The sequence below is a fragment of the Carya illinoinensis genome, chromosome 11 (genome assembly GCF_018687715.1).
Source record: "Carya illinoinensis cultivar Pawnee chromosome 11, C.illinoinensisPawnee_v1, whole genome shotgun sequence".
Classification (NCBI taxonomy): Eukaryota; Viridiplantae; Streptophyta; class Magnoliopsida; order Fagales; family Juglandaceae; genus Carya; species Carya illinoinensis.
Window position 1 is genome coordinate 12,179,434 of NC_056762.1, and position 21,033 is coordinate 12,200,466.

At 34.7% G+C, this 21,033-nt stretch overlaps 2 protein-coding genes across 5 annotated transcripts; one reads left to right on the forward strand and one right to left on the reverse strand.

The window, feature by feature from the left end:
• The first annotated feature begins 339 nt into the window (after positions 1-339).
• LOC122280499 lies at positions 340-9,264 on the forward strand. Of its 3 annotated transcripts, none has more exons than XM_043091417.1 (13): positions 340-476; positions 826-1,035; positions 1,297-1,347; positions 3,395-3,525; positions 3,650-3,766; positions 3,921-4,040; positions 5,008-5,084; positions 6,150-6,319; positions 6,612-6,665; positions 7,900-8,009; positions 8,477-8,590; positions 8,690-8,815; positions 8,927-9,264. In XM_043091417.1, exons 2-13 carry the CDS (start codon positions 859-861, stop codon positions 8,952-8,954), a joined length of 1,275 nt encoding a protein of 424 aa, XP_042947351.1. In that variant the 5' UTR covers positions 340-476; positions 826-858; the 3' UTR covers positions 8,955-9,264. The 3 variants fall into 3 exon arrangements, with proteins under 3 accessions (XP_042947351.1, XP_042947350.1, XP_042947352.1); XM_043091416.1 differs by lacking the exon at positions 340-476 and adding an exon at positions 483-631; XM_043091418.1 differs by lacking the exon at positions 340-476 and adding an exon at positions 533-660.
• A 6,738-nt stretch (positions 9,265-16,002) lies between these two features.
• Positions 16,003-17,118, reverse strand: LOC122280857 (cysteine-rich and transmembrane domain-containing protein WIH1-like). 2 transcript variants are annotated; one of them, XM_043091922.1, is made up of 4 exons: positions 16,986-17,118; positions 16,370-16,583; positions 16,128-16,236; positions 16,003-16,096 (listed from the first exon to the last, which is right to left on the reverse strand). In XM_043091922.1, the coding sequence occupies exons 1-3, from the start codon at positions 17,014-17,016 to the stop codon at positions 16,176-16,178; spliced, it is 306 nt and encodes a 101-aa protein (XP_042947856.1). In that variant the 5' UTR covers positions 17,017-17,118; the 3' UTR covers positions 16,003-16,096; positions 16,128-16,175. The 2 variants fall into 2 exon arrangements, with proteins under 2 accessions (XP_042947856.1, XP_042947855.1); XM_043091921.1 differs by having other exon boundaries at positions 16,003-16,236.
• Positions 17,119-21,033: the final 3,915 nt, after the last annotated feature.

Genomic DNA, 21,033 nt, shown 5'->3' on the forward strand with positions numbered 1-21,033 from the left:
TTTTAAATGATTAAAAATGTTATTTAAAATTTTAAATAATAATAAAAACACATAAAATAAATTTAAATTAATAATAATTTTAAAGAGTTGAGCAGTAGCACTCGTTTTTAGAATCTAATGATATATGATATAAGAGAAATATTTTAATCATAAAAAAATTATATAAAAATAAATTTATAAATTAAAATAATTTAATATGATAAATTAGATTATAAATTATTTTTATTATAAAATAAATTTAATAAATTATATTTATTTATAAATTTATTTTTATCTAATTAAATTTAAACCCGAACACGAAAATAGTCTTTTCTCCGTTTAAAAACACGAAAAGATATGGTAATACCAGAATGAGCTTGGCCACGCATCTTAACAGAGTCCCTTACCACCTGAGACTAGACAGGTTGGCGAACCAAGTGTCACCCTCTGACAACCTCTGCGACCAACCATTTTCAGTGACATTCCCGGCAACAATGGTCGACCTTCAGTCTGCATCCATACAATGCCCATTATTTATTTATTTATTTTTTGGTTTTTCTATTTTTCTTTTTAGGTGCTTTCCTTATCCATTGGTTCTTTCCATTTCTCCATAACCGGGGCTTGGGAGGGATTCGGTTTCTCCACCCAATCTGTTAATGCCCTTTCCCTCTCTGTCCCTTCGTACGTTGTTGTATAGTGCATCTTTGTATCTGGGTGTTTTGCTTTTTTGGGTTCCCCCGTTTGAGTACATCAGCAAGAAATGAAACATGGGTTACTTTGCATTTGCTTGCATAAATGTCTTCCACCCACATTTACGTGCATATAATCCATTTTATTTTGTTTCAGATGTTATAAGAAAGATTCTGCAGTATTGCTAGGATGGCTGTCAGCTTCAAATACTGGGATGATTGCATTGATCCAATTGACATGGAAGAAATGTGGAGGATTCCCGAAGTGAGGACTGAATGGTTAGATGCTGGAGAGTCTAGAGAACAAAAAGTTCACCTCTCACGAGATCCGGATGGACAGCCTTATTTGACACAGACTGAAATGAAGGTAAATCAAGTTGCTTCTTTAAAGATAACAAACGAATGTTCTATCATGGCTGCTTTTCATACTTTTGGATTTGACTCAGTTTTATATTACATTTTGGTTTGTTGTCAGCTTAATTTCATAATGACATGAAATTTCTTCAATTTCTCAGAAAGAATGATATGACCAATCATTTTTAAAATTGCATGATTTTGATAGATATGCGTAGATGTGGGTCATTAGTTGTTATCTATTGTTAACTTACATCAGGTGTTGCTATTCCAGGCTGTGGCTGAGATTGTTGTCCGCAGACATTTCGATTCACGAATAGATCTCGTACGTCTTCTTTTCAACGAAATATAATACTCTAAGTTTCTAATGATTTTATTTTCCAGGAATATGCTTCTATTAGAGTGTCCTTATTCCTAAATCATCAGTGCGACCTGAATATGATTTTTAAATTTTCTGATGTCAAAAAGAATTCTGGATTGTTTTTTTTTTTATTTATTTTTTTATTTTTTAAATTTTCATTTATCCTCATTTCCTTGATAGAAAACTGCAACATCTTAGAGGTAAAAAAAAAAAAAAAAAAAAAAAAAAAAAAAAAAAAAAAAAAAAAAAAAAAACACCGTAGGACATGGTTTGCGGATTGATTAGACTGAACTTGGATTCTGAAGTTATGTGTGATTGTCAGCTGATTATGCAAGCATCTTTTTATGATGGCAGAGACAGACTTGTATGAATGTATATGACTTTGCACATTTTAAGATCAGTTGATTAATGACACATTAAGTGTGGAAACAGGGGCGCAGTGATTTATTTATTTTGATCGGTAGCGATTGATAAACACATAGTGAATGTGTTAGAATCTTCAGTTAGGAATATTAAGTATTTTATCGGGTTTCAAGTTGTCTTGTTACTATTGTTTCAAGTTGTTATTTTTTATCAGTAGTCAATTAGGTCTCTAGTTATTACTCAAGCAAAGAGTTCTTATTTCTTGGGTTATGTTAATTGATTTGCGTTGATATTAGATACCAAATCAAAGTCTTATCAGGAAGTTTATTAGATCTTCTGATGCCTATAAATGTAGCCCTCCTTCATATTGGTGAAATCATTATTCAGGTTAATAAAAAAAGTGTTACTGTGTTAGGAGGTCATGGCTACCTTGAAGTAGCCATAAAAAAAATACTTTTTTTTCCTCTATTGCTGCGATTCATTGTGCAGGCCTAGGAAATAATTTTCCCGGTTCACAACATCATGACCTTACTTACGGACAGGTTATCTGTTCTAAAAAATAGCAGCTATTGAGAATTACCTTTGTTTTAAAACCATTGTTTGATGATTTACTCCAAGGTGCATTAGTGGTTTTTGATACTAATGCTTGTTTGGCCAAGGATGAATAGTTGGTATCTGTTACCCTTTCTATCTAATGAGAATGCATTTCTACTGAATGCATCTCTATTTTTTTCAAAGATGTTTGTTTGATGTGATCAGGAAAAGACATGATATATTCTTTGAATACCATTTTTTCACTTAAGTCATGATATTCTTTAAAACAAAAAAAAATGTAAACTTCTTTTACATATTTGTCTATACCTTCCCTTCCTTTCATTGACTTTTTTGTATTTTGTAAATAGTATTTACTGTATTTTGGGGAAAAAAAATTTTACTGTTTACATATGAGTATATTTGTGTATATATTCGGTCCATCATTCTTATAAGTCAGTCCCACAACCTCATACTGTATCTTCCTCCTTGACCAGGATATAAACATGTCATGTCTCAATTCATGAGTTCTTAACATGCCTTCCAAAAGGGAAAGTGTTCCTGTATTACAAAAACTGGTGTAATAGAATTAGCCGTCTTAAAAAATTTCTTGGCTATCATCATGCCAAATATCAAGCAGTTCCAACTAGCATGCTTTGAAAGATAAAGATTAATGTATAAATGGATTTATCCTCCAATGTCATCAATGATCAAATTTTCACCCCCAAAATTTGAATGAAAAACAGGGATCCTGGAAAGTTGCAATATAAGAAATTTTTGGATTTTGGGTAAAATTGGTGGATCTTTTGATTTTGCAAAATAAATTTTGCAAAAGAAGTGTTCAGAAGGATCATAAATTCATACACTTCTCAATTAGTCTTGATACGCTTTACTTCAGCCAACACTGAAAGTTCCCACAAGACCAGGAAGAGGCCCAAACAAGGATCTTATGGTTTTCCATTTATGGATTCGAAGTAAAGTGTATCTTGCATGGGCTTGTTTTTAATTGAAAAAATTGCAACAACTTTTTGAAAGATTGCCTTTTTTGTTTACTGAGAAGTGTTGCTTGGAATTCAGTTCTGAGCTGTCCACGTTTGGAATCCTTTCCTTGCTGCAGGACATGATATGCTCTATTGCTGAACTTGAAAGCGACAGACAACCCCTTGCTGTGCGGTATGACCGAAAGACTAAGGATACTACTATAGGGATCATGCAACTTTCACTAAAAACTGCTGAGTGGCTGGTCAGGTACCAACTGCATGTCCTGATCTCTTTTAAGCACATAACTGCTTACAAAGTGTGGTGAGAGTTTTATCTTGCCTATCTAAATCTTATATTATTTTTGTTGAATGACACTGCAACCTGCTTGCAGTGAGTTGGGGTACAGGTCATATGAAGTGGAGGGGGATGCAGATTTTCTATTCCGGCCTTTTGTAAGCGTATATCTTGGTGCTGCTTACATTCAGTGGTTATGCAATTTTGAGCATACGTAAGTTAAAAAATATGGTTCTTGCAGGTCCCTCTTCCATGCATGCCTTTTTTTAGGCTCATAATGTATCCGTATTGCTACAAACAAAATCTAATAGCGAGAATTGACATGATTACACATTGATTTTCTTGGTGCTGTGATACCCTTTTTGCAGAGAAAGAAGTGAAGAGTTCATAGTTAGATCATATAAAAGGGGTCCAAAAAAGGCAACTCATAAATCAACTTTGGCATATTGGAAACGGTATCTTTCAGTCAAAGAAAGTCTTCCATCCAGGTGTTGTTTGCTATCCATTATGATGATTTGGAATTTATGTAAAAACTAGCATTTTGGTGTTCTTAGAACACTTAAAAAAGAGGTGGACTGGAAAATATGTTGTTTGCTCAACCAACTTAGGATGTTGTATATATGATGAACATGCAATGATACTTCATTGATGCTATGTCTGAATATGTCCTTTCCATGCTTACTTTACATGTGCAGGTAGAAGCTTAATTTCACCCTCTTCTTCTTCCTCTACTTTAATACTGTCTATTTTAACGTTAATTTGTAGGTAACATGGTGAAAATGGGAGTTAGCATATTATATAGTGATATAGAATATGTCATGCAGAAGGTTTTTATTTCTTTTGTGATGACAATAGATCTTTTACTTCTTTGTTCAGGGGTGGTGAGAGAGCGCCATAAATTGAGTTGCCAATCTTTTCTTTTTGGATGAATTTTAGAAGAAAAAAAGTCTTGTCTCAAACTTGTAACAGTTAACTTATGTTTGATCTCACCATCCCCATTTTCATTCAAGCCCTGAATGTGTCTAATATACTAGTTTCTCTTACACAAATTTGCACTATCACCACGAAAGAGGTCCATTTTTCAAAAATTTTGCTTGAGAATACCCAAGTTAGTAGTATGTTTAAGGCTCAGATAGAGTTCTATAATTTGCACACATATCCATGCTATTCTACACACACATCCATGCCTATATCTTTGTTTGTATAAATGACACCTTTGTCCAAAAGACTGGAATAGCCACACGATATTTGCTACTATTAATCCCAGTGCCTGTAAACAATGTATAAGTTGCTGCAGAAATAGCAATATGTAAATTATGCTGTAATTTTGACAGATCTAACTAGAAAGCAGGATCCCTTGCCTATAAGAAGCAAAGCCAACGACTTGTAAGATTAATTTAATAACCTCTGAAAATTTTCTGAAATTGATTGATATTGTATCATTTCTTTTTGCAGAAAATTATTTGATATTGGTCCTTCGTCGAATGATGCTTCAACATCTACAACAACTACACCTGCTTCACAACCACCTGGTTGTCCCTTTTCCATCTACTTGGGTTTCATGCTCAGCATTCATGTTCAGAATGTAAAATAGGAATTTATAACTATTTGCCTCATTACACTTCAGTGCCTACTTGTCAAAACTTATGTCAAACAACAAACATCACAGCATCTTGCTTAGTTCTTCGAATATTTTATTCGATTCTGTTGTGATGATTGGATTCCAAACATTTTTCTGTTTCTTAGCTGTTTGAATTTTTTTTAATGTTTTCAATTTCTTTTCTATATTCTGAACATGGGTCATCTACTATGTATATATTTGTTGAAGTAGAAGCTCTGCTTCTATTGAGCCACTTAATCCATCTCTGCATTAGATGATTATATATTTAATTGCTTAATATTTAAAATAATTTGCAAGGCTGTTTTAACAGATATTAGACAATTCAGAATATTAATGGACTGTTAACACTTTGTCTTGTTCTCTCTATAATACTTCTGTTTTCTTTCCTCAATATGTAATTTATTACAGTTAGTAATCAAAGAAGTTAACGTTCAAACAATTCTACTAGCACATTATAAACATAATTAAAAAATATAAATAAAATTGAAAGTTGCAACTTGTTCTTATACGGGGAGTAAATAATATCAAAGCATAATATGTTGCTATCTGACTTGGTCCTGTGCATATTATTCTGTTTTATCCACTAATGTGGTGAAATTAAAGTTAGATATTCTATTTCCAAGGCTGATACTGCTAGATGAATTCCTAAGATTGAGTCGTATTAAAAGACAACTCCAATACAAATTGTGATCAGATGTAGAATTCTTCTAAAGCAGTATTTTTGATAATTTAATTATTGTAGTTGACCGCAATGGACTAATGCACCATTTTAATGTTTTTTAGTGTGATATGATGCATGATGCTCCTTCAGCTCTCCTTTACTTTTATTCAACTTCAAACTGTGCAAATGTTGTCACTAATGTTATCTACTCTTTCCAGACTTTCTCTATACAATTGGAACATTTTGTTGTTGATTTTATTTTAGTTCTGTTATAATAATGGGTGAATTTCTTTTGTGTCTTTACTGATGAAGCAGGCATTGTTTACACATATTGGGACTCTAGAGCTTCTCCAGAGGACATGGAAGAATTGTGGAATCATCCTGAGGTCCTTAAAGAGTGGACTAAATCAGGAGAGAGACGGGGAAAAGTGCGCTTTTCCCATGATGACAACAAAAGGCCCTATCTCTCACGGGTGGAACTCAAGGTATGAGTCCATTACAATCAACATTCCTTAAGTTATTAGTTCCATAACGTGGATTTGTGCTTTATTTTTTCTCCTCTTTCCCTACCACATTTTGACTTTATCCATTAATAGTTCCACTAAGATTTCATTTATGATTTATGTTTTTTGTTCATTTTAAGATAAGATAGTGGATAATGACAAAGCCCTCATTCAGGATCTTATTACACCTGTAGTTATCATGTTGCTGGTGCACAATTGAAGCTTATATGAATGTGACAAATGTCATCATGTTGATATTGACACATTCTTGCAGGCAGTTGCAGAAATCATTTTGTCAAAACACTTCAGCACAAAAGCAGTTAAACCTGTAAGTATGAACTTCATCTAGAAAATTTGTGTTAGCTTTTGGTATCATGTAAGGGGCTTAATTTCCATAATCATTGACCTTCAACCAATCGAATCTGATTTGCTTTAACATTTTCCATGAATTAGTGTTATCATGTAAGGGGCATGCCGAGCCCTTGTCATGAAAGTTGTTAGCTTGTGGTAAACAGGTCTCTTCAGTTTTTCTTATGTACACGACAAAGATGCGTTGCACATTTTATCCCCCTCCCCCGGGTCCCCCCTTTCCATTTAAACAATATATTGTCACTATTGCCTCATTAGGGTCATATTCAGTCACTAAAATGCGCTGTAGGTTCATCAAATTCTTGGGTTGTCGCTAATGGTTTAGTCACTACTGCAATCTTAGGATTTACAGAATATTAGATAAAGAGCTTTGCCACTCATCATCCCCACACACTACACGCTACACTTATTTTTATTTTTTTTAAATTTTTTTGGTTTTATTCTTCTTAAACTAATTGAATTTTTATACTCATCATCCATACACCACACATTTGGTAAAATAAAAAAAAATAAAAAAAATAAAATAAGTGTGGTGTGTGGGAATGATGAGTAGAATTTTTTTTAGATAAATACTTGCATAATTTTAATTTATTATATTTCGTGAAGTATTTTCATTTATCTTGGAATTGTCGTATATACACTTTCAAGCTTGTACCTCTACTTTTCTATTTATATATCTGCAGTCTAAGCATACATATTTCCTTTGAATCAAGCATCGATCTTGAAGTGTTAGGTGTGTCTGAATAATTTTGTTGAGAATGGGAAATTGTGAGGTGTTTTGCTCCAGATTGGCAGTGAGATGGAGGCAAGAATAAAACCTCTGAACCAGTATTTTCTTTTTGTCATTTTTGTTTTTTCTGACCTTGGGGCATGATGCCACAGTAATCTGTTAGATCTATGATTTTCGCCCTTCAGGCTTGAACTAACATTTGCTAAGTTGTGGAGAAATTCTTTATGAACTCAAAGATAGATGCCAATAGGGAAGCATTATAATTTCGCATTTCTCTAATTAGATTAAATTTAGTTATGGCAACCGAGGAAAATTGTTAAGCCATATGGAATTTTTAACTATAGCTGATCTTAGCTTCCCAAAAACTGGTGTTTTCATCTCAACTCTATCTTCCTGATTTTTCTTGTTCTTATTGCAATTGAATTTTTTAATTTATTTTCCTATCATTGTTTTGGGTGCACAGACAGTTCTTTGTGCTCTTGCGGAGGTTGTTAACATGCGTTTTGTCAATGGAGTTGGCCCACGTCCTGGAATAATGGGAATTGACTATCCAACAGCTTTCTGGCTTTACATGTATGTGATTAACATGGTACATCTGAATTATTAGATTATGTAGAGGAATGTTTAAGTAATTAAGGGCCATTTGTGCTTTCATATTTTGTCCAACTACAATGAGAAATATATGACTTTTGGCTTCTTTTGGGGTATTGGGACGTCTGATAATCTAATTTGATTTTATGCTTCTTAGTGAATGCAATAACATTCATCTGTGTAAGATGGGGTCCTTACCAAATTGATATTTAAAAATCCATGAAAATGATTCTGTGTAGTTGGAACCCAATATACCCAAATTTCAATTGACCGTTCCAGGAGTAACATAAACTTCTTGTAGTGATTGTTGCCAGAAACAAAAATGGTTCAAATCCTATAAAGTAATGTCTCAACTATTTCCATTTTTTGCATAGTTCTGATTGAAACAACCCCTTTGTATCTTTATACCAAAGCTGAAACTTTCTTGTACTTCTCCTTGTTGTGTATAGGGAGTTGGGCTACAGGGCTTATAGAATTGATTCTGTTGACGATCTAACCAAGCCATTCGTGTCCATGTATTTTGGTGCGGCATATTTGGCATGGTTATCAGAATATGAAGGGAGGTAGGCTTGTTGACTGCAAAAAGATTTATTTAGCTGTGTAGTATTTTTTTTTTTCCTGTATTGTTTGCTGATCAGTTGGTATTTTATTCAATGATATAGGGAAAGAACTCCACAGTTTGTTGTTCAGGCTTATATCGCCGGGCCAAAGAATGCAAATCTTCAGGAGACAGGTCCAATTTGTCTCAAATTCCAGCAAACATTGAGTAATTATGAAGACACGAAGAGGTATGTATAATCTCACTCCCAAATCAAAATCAGAGTGTTGCACCATCTCGTTTCCATGTCAAAATCGGAGAATGTTGTGCTTATCACTATGGAATTTTCTTTTCTGTTTAGGGATGAAGTGGGCTGCACCATTTTGTAAGCTGACAAACGTCACCTTACATTTTTCAAAAGATCATCTGGCGTGTATGCTTCAAGTTGCATTAAGAAGTTATATACAGTCTAAAAGCGTTGTACAAATGCCAAAATAAGATGGGGTGAACATCTTTATACAGAAGTTATTGTTTTTTTTAGAACAATTTAGTGGATATCTCTGGCAAAACATCTCCTCATTGGGCACTTTTATAAAGGGAAATATTTTAGCAACAAATTGATGTGACTTGATTTGGTATGTCAAATTAAAGTTATTTTTATTTTATTATAAAGTAGATCTAATGGATCTTATAAAGTTATATCAGTTTGTAAATTTACTTTTATGTATTTTTTTTTTGTATCCATACGAGTTCTCTTTATAAATTTTGACCATTTTAGTGTATACTGATATTCTTGTTTCAGTCACCATATAGTGAAACTACAGTTACTGTTTGGTCTAATGTGTGTGTGTGTGTGTGTGTGAGAGAGCGAGCGCGCGATAGTGTCTTAAGATTTGGATAGGACTACTAATGTTTGTAATAGGATGCTTTTTAATCAAATTTGAGCAAATATGAATAGTCATTTTGAAAACGATGCATAGGATCAAATTTAAGTAATAATATATTTACAACTCTTATATAATTATTTTACAACCTATTTACCGTCAAACTATCTATTTCACGTAGAATTATAAAAACGTTGTAAAAGAGTTGCGGAGTAATCATTTTTCAATTATCTGTACATCCTCTTCTAAACCCATTTTACCTGGTCCCATGTATCCCAAACCCAATTGCTTGAATTATGCTGTACTTTTTACAACTCTTCTAACTACCGTCGCTATGAAAAACGAATTTAAGTTGAATTAAAAAGAGTTCTCTTTGATTGGGTCGACATATGTGTTTGACATGTGCTTGTTTTAGGGCGACCACTGTTACTTTTCAGTATGCTTACTTGGGCGGGTGAGCACTGTTATTCCTCAGTGTGCTTGCCCTCGTTGCGAGCAATCTTTGCTTGCCCTGGTGCAAGATGATGTTGCTCGCCCCGAAGCAAGTGCTCTTTGCTAATGCTTATGCTCACCTTGGGTGATAACTTTCTATTCAATGGGCGAGCATTTCCTCCTTACTCTTTGCTGACCGAGAAGGTGAGCTTCACTCCTCTTCAAGTGCTCACTTCACTGTTACTTTTTAAGGTACTAGTTTGGGGTTGCGAGCACTATGATTATCAAAGGGTAAGATACTTTTGCTTGCCCCACTACGAGCACTCTTTGCAAAGTAATTCATAAAAACATTATGATTATTCCTATATTCACCATAAACAAATAACAATTAACTTCATGTTATTTTGTACAATAACTCATAGAAAATAAATATATTTTTTCAATTTAACATGAATGTGATGTTTGATCACTCTTCTCAACTAGGGTTTGTTTGGGGGTTATGATAGTTCGCTTAAGGCTTGGTCAAGCGAGCCTTATGGCTTCAATTCACTAGATTCTATACTTAGACACCTTCAAAGGAAAAAGGTCCTTTAAAACAGAGATAAGAGAGAGAAATGTATAAGAGCATTCCCATTCACTTCCCTATAATATTTCCTAAAATTTGGCTAGAATCATACTTATTATAATTTTGTCCTAAATTTACAAATCTTTCCCTACATCTCATTGCCTATAATTTATCTATTCTATTAAAATAATATTTTTTATTAGTTTTTTCTCACTATAAATTTCCATTCTTAACTATTAACTCTTTTATCTTTTTCCTCTTATTTTCAAATATCATCTTCTACTAATTTTGTAAGCACTTATACGATTTTTTTCTTGGGTACAATAATAGTTTTCAAACTATTGCTGTATTACAAAAAATAACTTTTTTTGAATATGTGCATTTTCCAATACAATGGTATTTTTTAATATGGTTTTGTTTGTATATATAACGGTAATATTTCATTTGTCTTTGTCTAACGATAACATTTTTTTGTCATTTTATATAACGGTAAGATTTGTTGTCATTTTTCTAATGGCAACATATATTCTTTGTGCGATAGCATAACATTTTTTGTCATTTTTTTAACAGTAACATTTTTTTATCTGCCCTCCAATGGTAATATTATTTGTCTTACATGTAACGGTAATATTTTCGAATTTTTCCTAATGGACATATGGAATGTAACAATAACTTTTTTTTTCCCTCTTATAAATAGGGCTTTTGGTTCCATTCACATTCTTAGGAACACAATTCTGATTTCATTTTAAGAGAAATTTGTCATTCCGACTTGATCTTCTGCTGGAATACTCAATTTATCTTCTATGCAAAAGATAATTGATGTACTTAGAACGATTGCGTATGGAGTAACTGGTGATTTTATAGATGAATACATAAGGATTGGAGAAAGCACCACGATTGAGAGTAAAAAACTTTATGAAGACAATCATAAATGTTTTTCCTAATAAATATTTATGGTCTCCAAATGCCAATGATATTGCAATAGAGAGTCTAAAATGAGGTATTCTCCAGCGATTGGTACATGATCTTCAATTTGTCAAACTTGCAATTAGAGAATATAAGGGCAAAATTAATGACCAAGCAGATAAAGAAAACATAACTTATAAAAAAGCAAATGCCAAAAGCATATAAAAGTGGATGGTTATACCTTGTCTTGCTTGATTATGTCACTTTGATTCAACCATTCGACTTGGGTCAGTTTAGCACAGAATTTGTTGGTCGCCTTTTGAATGGTCAACCACTGATGTATTAAGGACCCAACACTTCGCTCAGTTGTAATTTGTTTATACTCATTGAAGTATTGACTAATTTTTTTCTCAAAGTTGGGTGTGTTTTCAGTCCATTCCCTAGATGGCATCAACGTTGGTATTAAGCCATGTTGAGACAAGTAACTTGTCTTCTTCGAGGGTAAAGTTCGCACCCCTGGCTGATTTTCTTATGACTCTGACTACCGTAAGTGTGGTCAATTTGGGGGTCTTGGCTAAGAAGGTTGGTGAAGTACATATGTTCATGATCTAGCGAATCCATCTCTAAGAAATTATAGAGACATAACAAATGGTAGACATGTTAGACAATTAAGAACAATAGAGATGTGATTTTGCTAACTGGTCTCACGAATCGAATGGTAACATATACAAAATTTGGCACCCTTGAATGGTTGCAACAATCGGTTGCCACTACTTATTGGCGGTCCAGATGACCATGCCATGGAGGTATGTGCCAAATTTCCTGTGGCCCCACAAGGGTTTGTTATCATTACAGGCAAGGGGGTTAGAGAAGGAAAATCGAATGACAAGAATGCTTTAATCTAACAAAGAAAATTGAGTGACATTACTAAATCACAACATAACCCCAAGAAATACAATTTACAAATATTGGTAAAGATATAATGAAATGTTAGTCAACCTTGGTAATCTTGCCACACACTTGCTACACTTAGTGAGCTGTAATCTTCTACACATTTCTTCTACTTGAGTATTGAATATACCATGAGTTTTTAGACTTCAGTTATGTTGGATGAAAGCTAAGAATTTTATTTTTTTCTTTCACTCTTTTTGCTAGAGACTAGCAAAGAGCTAGTTGGGGGGGGGGGGGGGGATGATAAAGTGTAAAAATGGCATGATTAAGCTATTTAAGTGCATGAACTATTAACCAATAAAAGTAGTTAAGCACTTAATTATGCAGTTGATTAGTCAATTGATAAATTCTGATAATTTGCACTTGAAAGATTTATTATGCATTTGTGTCACATCAGAATTAATATCTTAATTTTTCCCTTCCCATTGTGAACACTTAATCCCATTTGATGTAGAGCATTTTTGAAAAAGGGCTATCAATTAGATTGGCTAATAAAAGAATGAGAGGACCACACACATAGAGCTGCTCTTGGATGGAATGCTATGGGATGTGTAGGACATGGACGCAAGTGCACAATGCTGGTCTTGCAGGAGCAGAGCACGGGCTACGGAAAAATGATTCTCATGAACACGTGGCCTCGCAGGACTAGAATCACAAGAGTTTTTTTTTTTTTTTTTTTTCTTTCTTTCTTTCAGGCTAGATTCCTTTGCTTCAAGGGTGCGCATTTTCTTTAGGAAAAAGGAGTTTTGTTTCAGGGGTCGGAAAATGTTTTTTTCGGGAGAGATGTTTTGGGCAGCAGAGAATTGGCATTGCAAGCCCAGACATTTTTCCTTTCCGTGGAAAACATTGGATCTTGATTTTTATTTTTGTGCTTCGACAATTTCATTTTATATAGGAACTTGAAATGTTAGGGTTTATTTCTTTTGGGTATTTTGTTATTCTAGAAATGATAGGCTAGACTTTTTAGCTTGGAATTCAAGGAGTAACCCATGACTGTTTGGGGTTGGATTTTCTTCAATGTTATGTGATTTTGATGATTAACTTGTTGGATTATATTTTGACTTGCATATAGAAAGAATTGAAGTTCTTCGTTCTTGATTTAGCTCAGTTGTAGACGTAAAGGCACAATTGATACTTGAACAAGCAACAAAACTTTGATGGTTTTCTTTTATTGTTTTATAGTTGTTATATAATCGATCTGTCAAGACATTTTATTAGGCAAAAAAATTGTGGTTCATTGCTATATTATCCCACCATAACTTCTAGGAATGAGAGAATGGTTGAGAGAAGATGAAAAGAGAAGTAAATCTACCACCAAATCAGTGGGTGAAAATTGCATCCCAAGTGTTTGTTTTATTGTTTCTTACAAGTTTAATTCATTTGCTACACACTTTCTTTAAGCCTCTTAGTTTTGATAATTTTAGAAGCATAGATTCATTTTTACTTTCAGTTTTACTTGAGTTTAAACTTCCCAAACAGCTATTACCTTCACTCTTAAACCAATCCACACCCCCTCAGTAAATAGTCATCACTTTGAGTTGATACATTTAGTGACTAATACTCGAAGTTTATTTCACACCTTTTTTTTTGTTTGTTCATTGCTTCACCCTTTTAGTTTAAGCTTCATTTTTCTTTTCATAATATTTTGTCGCTATAATTAGGACTGAGATGTTAATGTTTGCTTAATTCCCTTTATCCCTGTGAAATCGATCTTGGGATTTACCCTCGTATTACTTTGACAGCTTCTACGCTTCGAAGTCAAAATTATAAGCTGATCAATCCACAAGTCATTTCAATCCCTGAATAATTACACACTAATCCAAGTGTTTGTTTCATATGCCAAAAATAAGGCCGACCGATTACATATGATTGTCTGACTGTTAATTATACATACAACTCCCAAAAGATGATAGGTTCTATGAAAGAAACATGCCTACACACCTATTGCTAGGATTATGTTGGTTCTTCCTCCACAGGTAACACTCCTGGATCTAACTCTGCATCAAAATCTATGATTCCTACATTAAAACCAAAGGTAGGTTAGATGGTTATGACAAGACCGCTAATGAGAGACAATGCTCATTAATATGCAATGAACGGTTTCATGTAACGAAATGGATGAACACATATATTAGTGTATGGTGATTCCCTCTCAGGCAAAAACACATATTCGTAAACATGGCGAGGAATACCCTCTTAGTAAAACACGATTATATAAGCATGGTGAGGAATCACCTTTTGAGAAGTTACCCTATGTGCAAAACTTAGTACACATATACATATTGCCAAAGATGTTCACATTCATCAAATAGATACTCATCGCATAAACATCCATTGCTTAAAGGCCCAACAGGGGAAGCCACTCCATTATTTGAAATCGTGCAAAAACATTGCATAAACATCCATAGCATGAAGATTTACTAGGATTTAAAACAAAATTTCTGGTTGGAAGGAATGAAAATAATGTAGTAGAATTTGTGAACAAATGTTCTATGTGCAGATTGGTCAAGGCAAAGCATCAGAATCCGGTAGGTGTTTTACAACCCTTGTCGATCCCAGAATGGAAGTAGGAAGACATTGATGGACTTTGTAGAGGGAGTTCAAAGAACTACTATTAGGAATAATACTATTTGGGTGATATCTGATCGGATGACTAAGAGCCCCCAGTTCATGCCCATCAAGAACACCAATTCCTTAGAAAGATTGGCTAGGGTTTATGTGTTAGTCATTGTCAAACCGCATGGAGTACCGAGGACAATCTTCTTAGATAGAGACCCTAGTTTTACTTTACGATTTTGGCAGAGTTTGTAGAGCTTGATGGGCACCAGTTTGAAATTCAATGGTGCCTACCATCTTCAAACAAATGGACAGACTGAAAAGACAATACAAACTTTAAAAGACATGTTTAGGGGATGTGTTCTGGAACAAGAAGGAAATTGGGAAAAACAGCTAGCTATCTTTGGTAGAGTTTGCTTACAATAACAGCTTTCATGCTAGCATTCAGATGGTACCTTATAAGGCTTTGTATGGAAGGAAGTGTGAATCCCTGTTATATTGGGATGAAGTTAGGGAAAATAAGGTGATTGAATCAGAAATCTTGCAGGAGATCAAGGACTAGACTAGGTTCTAGTGATTGGAGAAAGAATGAGAATGAAGCAGAGTTGGCATAAGAATTACGCTGATAGCAGGAGAAAAATTTGGATTTTGAAGTCTAGGTCTATATGAAGGTGTCTCCCATGAGGGTGGTGACTCAATTCAATGTAAAGGAGAAATTGAGTCCAAGTTCCATGGGAGCGTACGAGATATTGGAGAAAGTGGAAGCAGTTGCATACTGCTTTTATTTACCAACCGAGTTCTATAGAATTAATAATGTGTTTCACATGTCCTTACTGAAGAAAAGCTTTGGGGATCAGACTCTAGCAATCATAGACCCTGAGAGTATACCACTGCAATCGAACTTGACAAATGTGGAAAAACTAGTACAAATTATTGATTGGAAAGAGAGGAATTTCGTAACCGCAAGATTTCATTGGTCAAAGCACTATGGAAGAATCATAATGTTTAAGAAGCAACTTGGGAGAAAGAAGTTGATATAAAAGTGGAGTTTGATATATTGATAGTGCGTGTAGAGTTAATAAAATATGAGTGATTCTTTGCTCTAGGGCTAGGCTGGTCTGATTGAGTTCTTTTAAGATGGTGTTTGATATAGAACGATTAATTTTGTAGGCTTCGTGGCAATACAATATATATAGTGATTATTACAACATAACAGAAGTGAGGTAATAAAGTACGAATACTCTATCAAATTGTGTAGACCATTCGAAGATTTTAGATTACACAGGACGGGTCACAGCCCATTGGATGGAGGATAATTAGGTTTGTTGGCTGGGATTCGAGGCCTCGCAACAGCAACAGCAAAAGATATCTTCAGCACTGCAAATTGAGAAATAAAGCAAACAAAGCAAGGGAGATGACAATTATCAAAACAGATAACGAAGATCATACAAACAAAAGAAAAACAAAAACAGATAGAAATAAAGGATGCAAAACAAACAAACAAACGTACCATCCTTTCCAAAATCCTCCACCCTTAGTTGTAGTTTCAAAGGGAGGCATGTCTTGGGGATACCCTGGTGCAGGGTCAGTAACCCTGGTTGGGTAACCAATTGGTGGAGGTGGTGAAACATAATAATTAGGAACTTGAAGGTTGCCCTTATCTACTACTGCCTGTGGATATCCATAGCTCGGCGGATATGCAGTCATAGGTGGGGGATATGCCCCTGCAATTTCAATATACATGAACCAATATCAAAGATCCATGGATCCAAAAGTTTCAACGTTGACAAAAAGAGTTAAATGGTTTTCCTTTAGCTACTCCATCCAACGTTGACTAATGAAATATCAAACAAATAATTTTCACAAAGAGTTGAATTCGGATAATTCATCGATACTAGAAATTATTGTCTTCCTCCCCACATAAAGTTGATTACGAACAGATATAGTCTGAAATATCTTTAAAGCTTTCCGAAGAGGCAAAAGAGGAGGCTAGAAATAAAGTAGAAGTAGTACCGTAAAACCTTTCCTTTCAAAACTTGTTGTAACGAAGGCTCTAGAATTCAATTACAGATATGATCCTCTCAACATACTTGTTAAGATTATACTTGAGGCACTTAATTACTTACCAGGAGCTTGCTGCTTATCATAGTGGCTCATGACTGATAAAATCGATCAGATGCTTACCAAATGACGTGTTTTGAGTGGGTTTATAAGTCTTGAAAAGGAATATTGAAAAGTCATGCTCGTGTAGAAAATTTGAGGCTAAGGTGGGGACGGCAACGAGGAATTTTCCAACATAGCCGCCGGAAATTTCAACATACATTTTTTCGAAATGAAATATGGTAGGTTGAGAGCATACATCAATTCCCCGCTTTTATCATATTTGATTGCAAGATGTAAATCCAAAAGGAAATTTCAACATATATGGATTGAGTCTGATGTTGAATTGAGTTGAGATGAAAGTTGAATAAAATATTATTAAAATATTATTTTTTAATATTATTATTTTTAAATTTGAAAAAGTTGAATTATCTATTAAATTTTATATAAGAATTTGAAAAAATTGTAATGATTAAATGAGACGAGTTAGATGAATTGAGGGATCCAAACTCCCCGGACTCTTTTCTATGTATGGTCGAAACAATCACATTCGAGGATTGCCCACACAGGCCTAGACATTTTTGTGCTGAAAAATATTTTCAATTACAATAATACCCTTCCATCAATGCGAATTTTTTCTTTGAAATCGACTGAAGAGAGATATTTTAGGTGCATGTTTGATTTACGATCAGTGGATGATTTTGCAGAAGACAGGAGCAATGACGAGCTTTTTATTTTTATTTTTGGGTAAGTTAAACAATGACGAGCTTTGTTTAGACGGAAACGAAGATTTGAGAAAAGGCTTTAGGTGAAATTGGAGAAAAAAATAGTGTTCAATGGTAGATTTTTTCCTTTTTATGGTACGAGACAGAGTGGAGAAAAAAAATAGTACTTCACCACCATTGGCCTCTTTTACCATCGTCGGCTTCTTCGTATATCTTTTTGGTGGGTCTAAGACATAAACTCTAAATCCTTTAAAAATTTAATTCCAACTAATATAATTCAAAACTTTAAATATTTTCTATTAAATAACTTTTTGAGCCAATTTAAAGTAAGCCTGAACCTACTTAAAATAACCCAATAGTTTCTTCCAGTAAAGCTTAGGCCCATTTTAATATAACTCCAACTGAAATATAAGTTTCAAACACCTCCTGCTTTGGCTTATAACTGAAAAGGGTATAAATGTAATATAGTTCCTCCTTAACCAGCATTACGAGGGCTCAACAATCACTTTCTATTTTCTTTTAAACCAACGAAGGGATCTTGCATGTAACAGGGGTTGCACGACAGAAGCTTACCGAGAGAGAAGGGAGACGTGGTGGTCTGGGTGGTGAGGCGAAGACGCCGTCGAGCTGAGCACTGAAAGAGAGAGAGAGAGAGGGAACATACGTACGGTGGTCCAGGGGGTAGTATGACTGAGATGATGCCCTGTGGTCTGACCGTTTTCGGCGAGGAACGATGCCTGACAATGAAGGGACGCGGGTCTACGGTAGTGTCCAAAGTGCTCTGTTTTGGTTACTAAAAACAGAGGCTTGTTGGGCAGTGGCTGGCGGTTTCGCGTTGGCTTGGTAGTGGCTATCACACGGTGGTTTTATTCTGGATAGGTAGGTTTCGTGCGGTGGACGAACTCGGGTTGGGCTTCCGTGATGAAGAGGACGTGCAAATTTCCAACGGCAACGGCGCTCTGGTGCAATGGAGGGCTTAACACGACGTGGAGGTGCAGTAGGCTATAGGAGACGTGGCTGCGGCAACCCTAGCTTGCGAAAAATAATGCTTGCATGAATATGCAGATCATCTGGGTATTTAAATAACACTGATGCCGTGAACCCTAATAGGGTACAGACGTGCATGGCGCGGAAACGGGCGTGGGAACGTTCATGGTGTGGAGATTGGACTCCGATAGTTGGTTCTCACTTTGGGTCTTGGGCTTTCCCTGGGTTTTGGGCCTTGTTCAATCACTAAAACAATCTAACTTGCCCCACAAATTTTTCAGCCCATAAAAATATTTTACCTGATCTAAAAAATATTTAATAATTTTAACCTACTTAATAAGCCCAATAATAAAACAGTTGATACCCGCCCAAAAATAAAATTCGGGCTGTATTCTATTTCAAAAATTACTTTTTAATCTCAAGTTGGCTTTTTATACGTATAAACTCAAAAATTTTAAAAAGAGAGCTTGATGTTGGGCCTAAGTGTTACATTCTCATATCTTAAAAAATAAAAATTCTTTCTCAAAATTTATTGCATCTAAAGGGCAGTTTACAATAATTATAACTCATACTCCATGCCTAATTTAATCCTCGTTATATGCATAAACCGAATATTCCAACTTCTAACATCCCAATATCTTTCGCCCTAGTAACTTTCCAAAACCCTAGTGTCGATATCCATACATGATCTCGAGTTCAAATCCTCTATTTTTTTCAATTTTTTAAAACTAAACCTCACATATAAGTAATAAAAAAAAAAAAAAAACTCTCAACATAGCATTTTAACCTCCTAATAATAGTAAGATAAAATATATGAATTGAGGCTGATATTGAGTTGAGTTGAGATAAAAGTTGAAAGTTGAATAAAATATTATTAGAATATTACTTTTAGATTTGAAAAAGTTGAATTATCTATTAAATTTTATATAAAAATTTGAGAAAATTATAATGATTAAATGAGATGGGTTAGATGAGTTGAGGGATCCAAACTCCCCGAACTCTTTTCTATTTATGGTCGAAACAATCACATTCGAGGACTGCCCACATAAGCCTAGACATTTTTGTCTTGAAAAATATTTTCAATTAGAATAATACCTGTCCATCGATGCGAATTTTTCCTCTGAAATCGATTGAAGAGAGATATTTTACGTGTTTGATTTACGTTCAATGGATGATTTTGCAAACGATAGGTGCAATGATGAGCTTTTTATTTTTATTTTTGGGTAAGTTAAACAATAACAAGCTTTGTTTATTTTTATTTTTATATGAACGGTCGAACGGGTTGGATTTGTCTTGCCGTTTGAATGTCTAAAACAACATTCGAATGGTTAGTTTATACCGTTCGAACGATGTTTATATAGTGTTCGAACGGTATGTGAATCGATTTCATATTCCAGACCAAGTCGACTCAACCATTGAAATCCATAGAATTCTTCGATTTCATGGATTTTTCACCAAAATAAATCAAATAGAAACCTAAATAAAGTTTTCTACAATGGATTAAAGCAAATCTACGATGAGTATTGATGGATAAATTGCTTTATTCTAATTCAAACAAATAATCCATCAAAGACCTAAATATAAATGGTAAAATCTACTAAAAAAGAAGGATACCAGTACTTAGAGGAAGAGACTTCTAGTGGGTACTATTCATGGCGGCAAAGACGGCGTTGAATGGCAGAGATGGACAGTTAAAGCCTTGAAAGGAAGTTGATTAAGGCATTTGGCGTCCGTGAAAATGACATCTGCAGTAACTTGTATATGCAAAAATGTGACGCCCCCAAATCCCCACGCACGGACGCGGGGAATTCGAGACGTCCGGATGGTGACAACCCGGGTCACCACCCTAACGACGGGTGCCAAGTGTGTGCAAAGGCAACATATGTGCACGAAGAAACGCGCAGCGAATAACGAAAGTCATGTAACTAAGTACCAGAATTTTTTTCTTAACGTAATACAAGCTGTTTAAAATATACATAAATAAAATATTACATAACACAAATATAGTTTTAAATCAAATATAAAGCATAACATCAGCAACCCGATGGAGCCGCATCCTCGGGCTCAGCCTCCTCCTCCTCATCCTCAAAACCTGCACCAAAAGTTACGGAACCAAAAATGGTACCGCAGGTAAGCAAAACCCAAACACCACCAGATAAAAACACATAGAACTCAAACAACATGCATGAAGTGATGCCAATGCGCAAAACCCATAAAACATAATTTTCCACACACGCCAGAAATCCCATTTGGCCCAAAAACACATCTTTTCCAAAAAACCACGCCAAAAGTCACATTTGGCCTCTATAACCGTCTCAAACCAAAAACCATTTTATCTGTATGTACCATGACCTCCCCTAGG

Bases quoted from the DNA above. Each gene is read 5' to 3' on its own strand.
- LOC122280499 (XM_043091417.1), top strand. From the start codon at position 859: ATGGCTGTCAGCTTCAAATACTGGGATGATTGCATTGATCCAATTGAC. The intron at 1,348-3,394 runs GTACGTCTTCTT...TCCTTGCTGCAG, and splicing joins TCGATTCACGAATAGATCTC to GACATGATATGCTCTATTGC. The intron at 6,320-6,611 runs GTATGAGTCCAT...ACATTCTTGCAG, and splicing joins TCTCACGGGTGGAACTCAAG to GCAGTTGCAGAAATCATTTT.
- LOC122280857 (XM_043091922.1), bottom strand. From the start codon at position 17,016: ATGAGCCACTATGATAAGCAGCAAGCTCCTG. The intron at 16,584-16,985 runs GTAAGTAATTAA...TTGAAATTGCAG, and splicing joins TGATAAGCAGCAAGCTCCTG to GGGCATATCCCCCACCTATG. The intron at 16,237-16,369 runs GTACGTTTGTTT...CTCAATTTGCAG, and splicing joins GGAGGATTTTGGAAAGGATG to TGCTGAAGATATCTTTTGCT.